Genomic DNA, 12,113 nt, shown 5'->3' with positions numbered 1-12,113 from the left:
CTCACTGGATGGCAATGAAACGTGTGTTGGGATATCTGAAATATACACAACACTATACTTTGCATTATAATAAATATCCTGTTGTGATTGAAGGTTATAGTGATGCAAATTGGATCACCGATTCAAATGAAGTAAAATCCACAAGTGGTTATGTGTTGATACTTGGTGGAGGATCAGTCTCTTGGAAGTCGTCCAAACAGACATGTATTTCTCGCTCCACAATGGAATCTGAATTCATTGACTTAGATAAGGTTGGTGAAGAATCTGAATGGATCCAGAATTTCTTAGAGGATATTTCATTCTGGCCTAAACTTGTTGGACCTATTTGCATACATTGCGATAGTCAAGCATCAATAGGTAGGGCAAGGAGCGTCATGTACAACGGGAAGTCTTGTCATATACGACGGAGACATAACACCATAAGATAACTGGTCTCTAGTAGAATTATCACAATTTACTATGTAAATTCAAGAGATAATGTGTCAGATCCACTAACGAAAGGCCTAGTGAGAGAGGTAGTTGAAAGATCATCTAAGGGAATGGGTTTATGGTTTAGGACAAGTCAACATGACGGTAACTCTATCTATCAGACTGGAGATCCCAAGAGCTAGATACAGGGAGAAAAATAAAGTTGTGGCTGACGGTTCGACATTGTCAATTAACTCAATTCATTCTAATGATGAAGATAATTTTCAGGAACAAGGTTAAGATTTTAAGGCTTGTTAATGAAATCTTAACCTTGTTCATGAGATAATAAAGTTTATATATTTCAATGATTTGCTAAGTTTGATAGATTTGATCAAATAGTGTATCTACTAGATGACGCGGTTAGAAATCATCTTTTGTGAGATTGAAGTGGAAGCCGCTTCAAAGAGAATTTTATGTCAAAAGTCTATTCTCTATACACTCATAAAATTCGAAGGTGTTCATGGCTGAAACGAACACAATCGTAAGAACCATAAATTGTAAAGGAATAATTGTGTGACATATGATTGTCTAGGTATACACCAAAGCTCGACGGTTCAAAGATATCACATCTACCGATTGACCGAGTATATCTGACATATGTTCACTACGAAAAGTCCAAAGAGAAACCTCCTCATCCACATGCAATTAATCACTGCCTGTAAAGTACACACTTGTCTGTGTATTCCTATGTTATAACCATTCCCCATCAATGTGGGGGATTGTTGGGTATGTAGCAAGAATTGATGGGAAATAGAGGGAAAGAGAGGAACTTGAAGAGTTGAGAACTTGAAAAGTCCTCTTATGCTTTAATGAAAAGACATTTGTCCCTCATCGGTGGAGGAAAGAAAAATAGGAGAGTTCAAATATTGAAACACTCCTATTAATTGTTAAAAGGATTGGAAAGATGGACCCCCTCGCTCTATCGTCGTTGCTCGCTCGTATCGGCTTCGGCTTTGGCAAATGATCGATCGAGAGATTATCTTTTGGACAAAGTTTATTTTAATTATTTAATTACTTAATTAATTAAATGACCAAAAAATTTTCAATTAATTAGTTGATAACAGAAACATTTTCAGTTATTTAGTTAAAATTAATCAATACGTTTCAACTTTTTAGTTGACTAACCCGACCCGACTCGGATCCGCGCACGACTCGTTTAATTTAAAAACTTTCCCGTTTTATTTAAATTTCCCGCCATTTTTTGATTGAATATTCTGAAAGGTTGCAACTTTCAGGAACAGTCGGTACCATTTGAAAGGTCGCAAACTTTCATTAATGGTCGTATGGTTTCTGAAGGGATTGCAACATTTCGGAACCTGTTCCTCTTGCTTATAAATACCATTCACTCTTCAGAATTTTCCTTACGAATTTTTCTGATTTCTTCTTCTTCTTCTTCTTTTGCACAACAAATTTCATCGTGTATTTTACTGTTGTTGACTGGTTCACTGACACCAGAGTTTTTGGTATCTATACTCTGGTGATTAAGATCATTTTACCCTGGGAGGTTATATTCCAAATCAAACCTCGGATACTAGAGGGAATAATTTCCTTAAGGGGCCATTGTGAGTTCAGTGGACTTGATCTTTTTTTGTTCAATTTTTTATTATTATTCTGGTACGTTATAGATTTTAAGTTTTTCTTAATTAATTTATGTTCATCTCTTGTACTGATTTTGTAAACTTTGGTTACTTCGTGTTTCTGCAAAGTTTTATCAAAATCAATAATTTTGGTTTTCAAACACATCTAGCAACATTTTCATCCTACATTAAAGGTGAAATAATAATCTTTTGATAGCTAATCTCAGAATAACTTGCTCCCAATTAAATAAGTCCTAATACATTATATATGTAGATTTTGAGGACAAGATTGAGGGAAAAAAGTTGTATAGTATACCCGTGACCTAGACCAAATAGAGTACCTTAAGAAGAGGACCACAAAATACTGATGGAGGAAGCTCTCACTAAATGGAGATAGGCAATACTTCCATAGGATCTCAAACAAATAAGTAGACAAAGACATTGCGTTATGGAATTTGGATTACTAATATAGGTGTCACAACTGTGCATATTATGGGCCTATAATAGTTGGGGAGATTTAAGATGTTATTTGTAGGATGCGTTCGAGTAGCGATTGAATCAGATGAGATGCTAATGAAATTTTAATAAAGTGTAAGCTAAAATATAGTGACTGATTGAGTTATTTAATGTTGTCTGAAAGACCCTTAAGATCCCTGATAAATTGATATGTAATACATGATTCTGTTGTACAAGAAGATCTAGTATCATTCAAAATTATACTAACAATTATAGAAGTAGTAAGTTGTTAAGTCACGCTATGAAGATTTAAGAGAAGGTGATCGGGATGAGGGTGCGGAGGGACATGAATATTCTCAAGAATCAGTTCGAATTTATAACAGGACAATTAATCACAAAAAAAATATTTATATTGCAAGAAAATCGGTGGAGAAAAATAAGGTGACGAAGATGAACTTACACATAATATTCATTGAATCAGAAAAAGCTTACGACAAAGTCCTAAAGAGGTTTTATAAAATATGTTTGGAGGTTAAGGGTATACCTGAGGTGTATACTACCCAATTTTATAAAAGAACAATGGAAGGAGACTTTGGGAGTACTTTCCAGATTTGATAGAGTTGCATTTGGGATTAACCAATTGTCAAATTTTATTATTTTAATGATAGCTGGATTAACGCGACGAATTCAAGGTGAGGTGATAAGGTGTATGTTATGTATCAATGACATAATTTTGATTGACGAGACTTGCAATAGAGTTTACACTAAATTGAAGGTTTGAAAACAAACTTTGAAATTTAAAAGGTTCAGATCGAGCAGGATGTTGTTTCTTATGACATAGTTTTGATTAACAAAACTCGTAATAGAGTTGACATTAAATTGAACGTTTGAAGACAAATGTTGAAATTTAAAGGGTTCAAGACGAGAAGGATCAATACAAAGTACTTCAAGTTTAAGTTCAATTATTACATAGAAGACTGATGTGGGAGTGAGGCCTGATACATAGTCTATTGATAATAGAGAAAGTTTTCAAGTATCTAAGATTGATTGTTCAAGATGGAAAGACTGATGAGGATGTCACCTATTTATAGGTGTAGGGGGGATGAAATGGAGACTCGTATTGGTGGTTTTGTGTGATAAGAATTTGCAACCAAAATTTAAAGGAGAATTTGATAGAGTATTAGTTGGACCAACTATGTTGTATTGACAAAATGTTGACCAATCTAGAACATTCACATTTAGAAGATGAAAGTTGCATAAATAAGTATGTTGCACTGGATATATGTCCATACCGGTAGAGATAAGATTAGAAGTGAGGATATTCAGTACACGGTGAGATTGAGTTTGATGGAGGACAAAATGCGAGAAACAATTCTAAAATGGTTTGGTGATGTGAAAAGTAATTGAAAAATGTCCCAATGTGAAGTTGTGAGAGATTGATGTATTGCTGATAATTTTAGGAGAGGAAGTAGTAGAACCGAAAAAATATTGAAATGAGGTGATTAGACAAGATTGTCTCATTGTTCGTCCATACTAATAGTCGTAGTTTTGTTCATGAAGTGTCTCTCTTTTGATTTATGTTGCTTTATGATATTGTTTTATAGTTCAATTATTGTATTATTTTGTTTAGTTACTTCTTAATATATTTTTTAATACTTTCAGTTACTTTTTTGAGTTGTTTAGCCGAGAATTTAATAGAAATCTTTTTTTTACCTCTAAGATAGAGGACATACATGCATATATTCTATCCTCCCCATACACCATTTAGTGGGACTATACTAAATATATTGTAATTATTAGTATAACTTACCTAAATTCCATAGTGTAAGATTTAAATTACATTTTATCCCTACTCTTTCAAAATTTACAAAAATTTCTTAAAAATAATGTTATTCAGATACATAGCAAATAAGTCGGATACATTAAATATGATACATTAAAACAAATTCAGTTACACTTTTAAAGGAAAGAGAATATAAAATTGATTGTTAGTTCCTCAAATCACGCTAATTTAATTGATTTCAATCTCTTCAAAATCTTATCAGAGGTATGAAACTACATATATTGTGTTGTTAATTCAATTTTTATTTATATTTTTTAGATGATCATACAATCGTGATACATTAGTATTTGTGTTTCTTGTATAAATTGATAAGTACTATACTCATATTAATTAGATACATTAAATAACCAATCTTGGAATTAAAGATAAACAAGTTACTGTGTGATACATGTAATATTAATTTAAATTATTGTTTCAATACCAAATATCTAATATGATACATTACTATTTGTATATCTTGTTGTTTGTGGAATACTATACTTTATAGATGATACATTATGCATATATTTTGTTGTAAAAGCATCAAAATGTTCAAGAATAAGGTATGTATCTTATTAAAGTTATATTTTGTACCTGATATAAGTATATAAGTTTAGTTGTTTGATTGTTTGTGATTGATGCGTAGAAATAACTGTTTTACGGAATGTATCACTAATTTCTTTAATGTTAACAGGTTTTTGAATCATCAGAGTATCTTTATTCAGTCTATGATTCTGGAAGAAAGATATATTGTTTGCCTTGAAAGATAAATATGCAATTATGGAAGATTTCAAGTTGATCAGATGCTTTTTTCTATAATTTATTTTTTGTTGATAATAATGTATTTGATACAATAAGGTTGTGAAAGAATAGCGTGTGTAAGCTGAAATAAAGTGTATCTATAAAGGTATCATTTAGTAGTTGATTATATATTTGATACAATAAGATTATCAATGTTTACGTATTTATGTATCAAGATATTTAATTTGATACATAGTGTTTTTATCGAAATAAACGAGATACATTGAAAATTAAGTATTAGATGCATGGAACAAACAACGATTGTAGCAGTGATGTATCGAATCAATAATAACACTAACAAGACTAATTTAAGAATCAAAATAAATGAGATACATTGTGTCTTTGGCAGTGATAATCGTGTAATGACTGATCCAATTATTTCTTTCTTTTTTTTGAACTTGTATTTCAATGTAGATTTAATATTCGAACATGTATAAACATTGCAAATCAAATACGACTTTCTAGTTTTTGATTTATAACAAAAGATTTTTAACAATATGAATGAAATAAGAAAAATATTATTTAATAATAAAATAATCAAATATGAAAAGAAATTCTAATATAATTAAATAACAAATATTCTTCCACAATATACTAACTTGTGATTGATGAGGTATATCAATCAATTGATTTTCTTTCTATTAGTTGATTTTTATTTTTGTTGGTATTATTTTTCCTATTTCTTTCTCTATGTTATTCTCAAATCTCAATCATTTGTTATTTTAAAAAAAAATCATCACCAAAAAGTAAAAGAGTTTTTCTAAATCTTGATTCAACATATAATTTTTTTATGATTCAATCAATTTTAATTTTTTTGCCTTTTTTATAAGTTTTTTGCTTTTATCTTATTTTTTCATTTTCTTAATCTGATCTTTTTTAGAAATAACGATTGATTTTTATCAACTTTGATATTATTTTTACTTTTTATTATTATAATCTGAAATTCTATTTTTGAGAAGTAAAAAATTATTTTCTGAAATTTTGATTCCATTTTTTGTGTGGTATAGGGAGTGATTTGTGAATTGAAATAAGAAAGAAATAAATGTTAATTTTGGGAGTTAGGATTTATGTATCAAATGTTTGGAGTTTGGAAGTAAAATAAGGGATATTGGAAAATTTTAAAACTTGTAGGGACTAATAAAGATTATGAAAAGAAAAGATGTGTATATAGGTGATTTATCCTAATTATTATTGTAAAGAGTCAATGTACAGTGTATATACACCAATACATTTTATACATATAGTTTAATACATTATTCTACTAGCTAGTATTATTCTAACTTAGTGAAAATAAGACAGAGAAGGTATGAGATTAAACTAATAGAATTCCTAATTCATTATTGCTTAATCAATTTAATTATTTCTTAGTGGTAACTAATAGGTATTAATTTTTTTTAATTAAAAAGCAATGTCGAGCAACCTCAGAGTTGACCATATTCCATAAACACCTCCCAATGCTCGAAAGGGCGAAAAACTGCCAAGTTGACCCCAACAACAAGAATCTTTTTTGTTTTTTTTTTAAAAAGGCAAAGGTTGATAAGAGCCATTTTCAGCCGTTGATGATTAGCAATATGATTCTTCATCTTACAAAGGGGAATCAAATCAATGCATATTTATCTTAGCTCCATGAATGTTCATATTCCTCTTTCTAATAAAAAAGATCCATTTAAATCTTTTACCTTCTTGATCAAGACTTTGTGTAGTTATTTTTCAAAAATTCTCAGATCTCATTTACGGTAGAGAGGTGATTAGACATATTATGACGCATGTTCAATTTATCAAAAACATAACTTTAGATAGAAAGGTATAAAGATCGTGAATAAGGGTAAAGAGTTAGTACGTAATTAAGAGTTGTTTTATTACTAGCCTATTCATGTATTTGGCTTTGTAGTAGTATAGAGCACCATATTAGTCATAGTTTTAGCTTATTCTTGCAGTCTTCCACTTTTGGTATATGGTATCGCAAATTAAATTTATGTATAAAAGTGATCATACCTTATTACTGTTGCAATTCCTTGCCTATATGCCCCACACTACTTTGATATTAGTTATAAAAACAACATAACTACCTCGGTATCCGAGCACACTCAATTCTTTTCGGACCTCACTTTATGAAATTTCACTGGATATGGCGAATTTTTTTTCTTTTGGAGGGGGAGTGGGAGGTTAGAGGTACACTAGAAACAATTCATTTTAAGGCCAAAAAAAAATGTAGAAACACTCTGTACATAGCTAAAGATGAGGAAGAAGTCCTCCACAAAAAAATTATGACAAACATAAACACTATTACTACAAATAAAATAACCCACTCCCCATTCTATAATCCCCCACAGACCAAATGGAAAAAAAATAAAAAAGAAACTTCTTCTAATCAACAAACTTATTGGTATGTGGATGCTTTTGAGGTGCGTTTGTTCATTCCCAGAATTATTACAATTACTGTTATATCATCATGATATTTTCTTCTTCTACCAGCTGGTATGCTCATCAACTCTTCCATACTAAATCCTGCAAATTGTTCAAAATTTATTTAAAACAATTTTATATAATTAGCTCATCAACAAAACGCAAATAGGTAACAGAAGACTTTATATTATATTCTTCTGCTGATCTCACTTCAATAATTACTACCTAATAAACAATCTTAAGTCTCTAAGATTTGTATCCGATTTCATTGACTTCGTCCTTCAAAAGTGCTGACGGACGAAATAGTAGTCTAATGGATTATATTATACGATTAAATTAAATTAAAAGTGGTTGGATGGAGACAGAGAAGTGATGCAGCGCATCGAAATTGTACCTGCACAATCTGCTGCTCGCATCACGAGCTGCTCCACTAGATATTTGGCTGGATCACCAGAAGGGTGACATAAGATATAAGAATGGACAAGCTTAACAACCTCATCATTGCTGAAGAAGTCAAATAAACCATCACTTCCAAGTACAACAAACTGGTCTGAACTTGAGATTTCGTGTACAGTCATATGAGGTTGTACAGAAACATATGGAGGACTGATCAGATTACGAATTCGAAGTATGCCCATCAAGGCATCATTCATTGTTTTCTGCAACAAGATAATTGTTAAATCCTCTTTTGATAGGTAAGCAGGAACAAAAAAAGAATGTATCAACATAGGCACCCAGGGAGTGCCACAACATAATTGCTATGCCCTATTGAAGAATTGCCTATGAATATGTATTATTGAGTACACTAACGAAACCTTTGAATTCCCTATCAATCACAACAAAAAATGAATTTTGTTTGAAATAATTCAGTATTCGTCTCAATAAGAAGACAAATTAATCTTACCTATGTTAACATTTACGATGGATAAAAACTTCTAGTATTAAGAATAGCAAGGCATAATATGGATTCCAAACATTCATGATCTGGATGTGAATGAGTGGAAAACTGATTAGATAAAGTAAACAAAATAGAAATTGCACCTTTTTCAGATATCCCACACCAAGTGCGCGAGTGACCTTTAGCCTTCCCTTGACTTTTCCAGCCACGATTGTTGAGGGATCATCAGGATGATCCTTCAATAGTCGATTTCTTTCAGATTCATCCTCAACATTATGACTAATGGTTAGCTGCACAGCCTGCAATACTTCATCCTTGGAAATATTGAGGACATCAGAATGTGTTGCCAATACAGCTCGACTATCACCTAGGTTGAGCACATACATGTTTTTCCCATGGAGAAACACAACTAAAACACAACATCCAATAGATACCAAGTCAGGGCGGTCATCCATTTCCTGTTCAACCATATGGAGGAAATCGTTCTCAGCTTGAAATAGAGCTAGTTCCAAGCTCTTAAGTACCTTCATCTTAAATGAGTCGCATGACTTCTCTACTTTTGAAGAGCAATCAACATAAGATCCCTGATTAACATTTTCTGAAGTATCTTTAACCTTGATGCTAGATCTATCATCTTGAACGGCATCATGGAGGGTTCCACAGAAACCCAGATGGTTAGAAAGTTTACCAGATTCCTGTTCCATTTCCCAATCTAATAAATTGAGGTAATTTCCAATTGTCTCATATAATGTTCCAGCCAAAAAGTCGGCTGCATCTCTTCCATTGAATCCATCATATATGCCACAGAAAAGTGATCCATTCTCTTCTGAACAAACAGCCTGAACTCTGTCTTCACCAGCTGCACCACCTGCTATTTTAAATTCTGTTGCATTCAAGAAACCTTCACTTCGAGGAGCACTTGTGGGCCTCCATGAAAATGACTCGTCATCATGTAGCGCGCTTGGAGAGGATGGACTACAACTCAAGATTGACAGATTGCTTTGCAAAGAAGATGACAATAAATCCAACCTTGAGAAAGATTGGGAAGAGGGAATTCGGCGGAAAGAAGTAGGTGAATCCAACGCTGGAAGTATCTCAGCACCAAACAAGCCATTACAAATATTTGTGTTAGCTAGTGTGGCATTGCCACTTAAAGCCGCACCAGACAGGCAAGAAAAGGAATTGTTGGCTCTATGAAGTTTAATTCCATGGCAGTTGTCAATACCGTCTGAATCCTCACCTGAATCATCTGTGAAGTTATAGCCAAAACTTATTTTGATTTCTTCTCCTGGATCAGCTATTGTTTGTGCATGCATCATTTGTACACCTAAAAAGAAGTCAAAATTTCCATAATTTAATGTACGATCTGTTTATAACTTCTGCAGGCCATTTAATTTGAAAAAATCCTTAGGGAACTGTGTCAGGCCATGACCATATTTTTGGATTAACAACTATAAAAACCTTACACAAGTAATGCAATTTAGGTAACCTAGAAGCTAGTTGGTAACAGATCCTATATTTTTTTAATTTCTTCCTGGATGGAACTACACAATGGCAACGATAGAGTTGACAATCATCACGTAGCTGCAGAAACAAGTGCTATTTTATACGTAAAAGATCCACAGAGGAACAAGATAGAAAAAGAAGTGAACAGTGCTCCTCCTTAGCTAGTCCTTGGTTGCTGATGGAATAGAACATCATTGTAAATAGCTATGACTCTTTTTCTTTTGCAATTTATGGTCCATTCATTTCAGACAACATATTCTTTCAGAAGTATTACTATTAATACAATCATAGTATGACTATTTTATAAGCTGGCATCTGATCAAAGTCCTCTCGGATATTCCTACTATAATTTCATTCCAAACGCTAATTGGCAGAACGTATGCTATACTACCATCCGAATGGACCAGAAGGCAACAAGCCATTGGATTTCACAAACAATAAACCTCAACTTTAAGCAAGTTGTGATCTGCTGAACGAATTCTCACTGCCCCTATCACTCCATGTAAGCTCAAAGATATTGAGTTTTACTACCTCAAATTTCTTATTCACCAAGATAACTAGTAGAACAACATCACATCATACTCAAAGAAGAAGAAAGTTTAATTACTGAGAAAAATACAAGGCAAAGACCAAGAACAACAAGGTTGTAGCCTAGTGGTCAATGAAATGGGTTGATTTCGACAAAACAGGAGGTGATTTTTAGTCTTTGGTGAACAGAGTTACCTAATACCTATCGAGAGATAGCAGTTTCCAACATAATTATTCAGGAATTAATCGAAGAAAGTCACCACAATAATTAAATATAACCAAGACCAACATAGAACATAAAATTAGTGGTTTGTCAATGAAATTATAAAGTTGAATGAGACTAACCAATAGCCCATCCATGACAACACAACAACATTAAATTAGATCGCTTCAACTTAATACCTTCTAATTAATCATTCTCCAACCCTTAATTTTTCTATTTCAGTAAAAAGATCAAAACTTTTTCACAAAATCAGCAAATGTCAAGTGTGTATGTTGCAAATAAATCTGATCTGATAAATGGGAAACAAGAACAAACAGAGATAAGATGGAATTGAAGAACTAACCTGAAATGCAGTGAAGATGAAAGTAAGAGTAAGATAGATAAATTGGATGGATGAGAGTGAAATATATAAATATAGAGAAAAAAAAAAGAATGGTGGATTTGTATGGCTGACGTTAATGGAGAAGAGGAAGAGAGAAGAAGGTCAAAATAGTGTCACCGATAATTTCGTATCACAACACACCCTACTATTTCAACTCCAAATTTCCCACATATTTATTTCAATTATACTATATCAATTTCCCACATATTTATTTCAATAATAATTAATAAATATATACCCCTTGCTTTATTATTTAAAGTTGATATAATAATCTCATTACAAAAGTAGTCGTTATAAAATGTCTCACTTTTATTTTTATCTTTACAAAATTTGTTATAAAAATTAAAATAATAAGGAAAAAGGGATATGATATATTCCTCAAAAAATTAATTTTAATCTAAAGTTTTATTATTTTTTTACAAATTATAATCTCAGTAAATTTAATCTTCGTCAAATTTATTTATTTTTTGACTTTTTTTTTGTTTCAATGACCAATTTAGAATTATTATTTTGATGATCAAATTTATTTTCGTTTCACTAATATTCTTGTAAAACTTATTGTACATGACCAAATTTTTTTCTTTGAATACAAAAATCAAATTACAATATAGACAAAAAAAAACTTAAATTTTTTTCTTTAAACTAAGGAATGAAAGAAAAAAAGAAAAATAAGAATAAGAAACTCAAATAATTATAACAAAAGAAGTCAAAAAATAATTTATGTATGAGAAAAAGTAAAATATACCTTAAACTTTGATAGAAGAATCATATATACCCCTGAATAATTTTTTAAAAAAAATTAAAAGTTTAAAAATATAAATTTAAAACTATTTTTTTAACTTCCATTAAGTGAAGGGTACATATGAGCTCATTTTGTAACGGCATGTGTATATGTGAACAATTTGTATAACGGTAAAAACATATTTGAGTCATTTTCCTAACGAGAGATAAATCAACTCCAAATGTCAAAGTTTATGGTCACATCATACTCTTAAACTAATTAATAATAATAATAATTTTTAAGTTCCTTTCTAAAATCATGTATT

At 31.4% G+C, this 12,113-nt stretch overlaps 1 protein-coding gene across 1 annotated transcript; it reads right to left on the bottom strand.

Annotated features, from left to right (window-relative positions):
• Window positions 1-7,315: 7,315 nt before the first annotated feature.
• LOC101253417 (probable protein phosphatase 2C 40) lies at window positions 7,316-11,247 on the bottom strand. Its single transcript, XM_004229190.5, has 4 exons — window positions 11,029-11,247; window positions 8,572-9,755; window positions 7,925-8,189; window positions 7,316-7,632 (listed from the first exon to the last, which is right to left on the bottom strand). The coding sequence occupies exons 2-4, from the start codon at window positions 9,745-9,747 to the stop codon at window positions 7,505-7,507; spliced, it is 1,569 nt and encodes a 522-aa protein (XP_004229238.1). The 5' UTR covers window positions 9,748-9,755; window positions 11,029-11,247; the 3' UTR covers window positions 7,316-7,504.
• Between the last annotated feature and the right edge of the window lie 866 nt (window positions 11,248-12,113).

The sequence above is a fragment of the Solanum lycopersicum genome, chromosome 1 (assembly GCF_036512215.1).
Source record: "Solanum lycopersicum chromosome 1, SLM_r2.1".
Lineage (NCBI taxonomy): Eukaryota > Viridiplantae > Streptophyta > Magnoliopsida > Solanales > Solanaceae > Solanum > Solanum lycopersicum.
The sequence above is the reverse complement of the archived record's forward strand: the minus strand, read 5'-3'. Positions and strand labels throughout refer to the sequence as shown.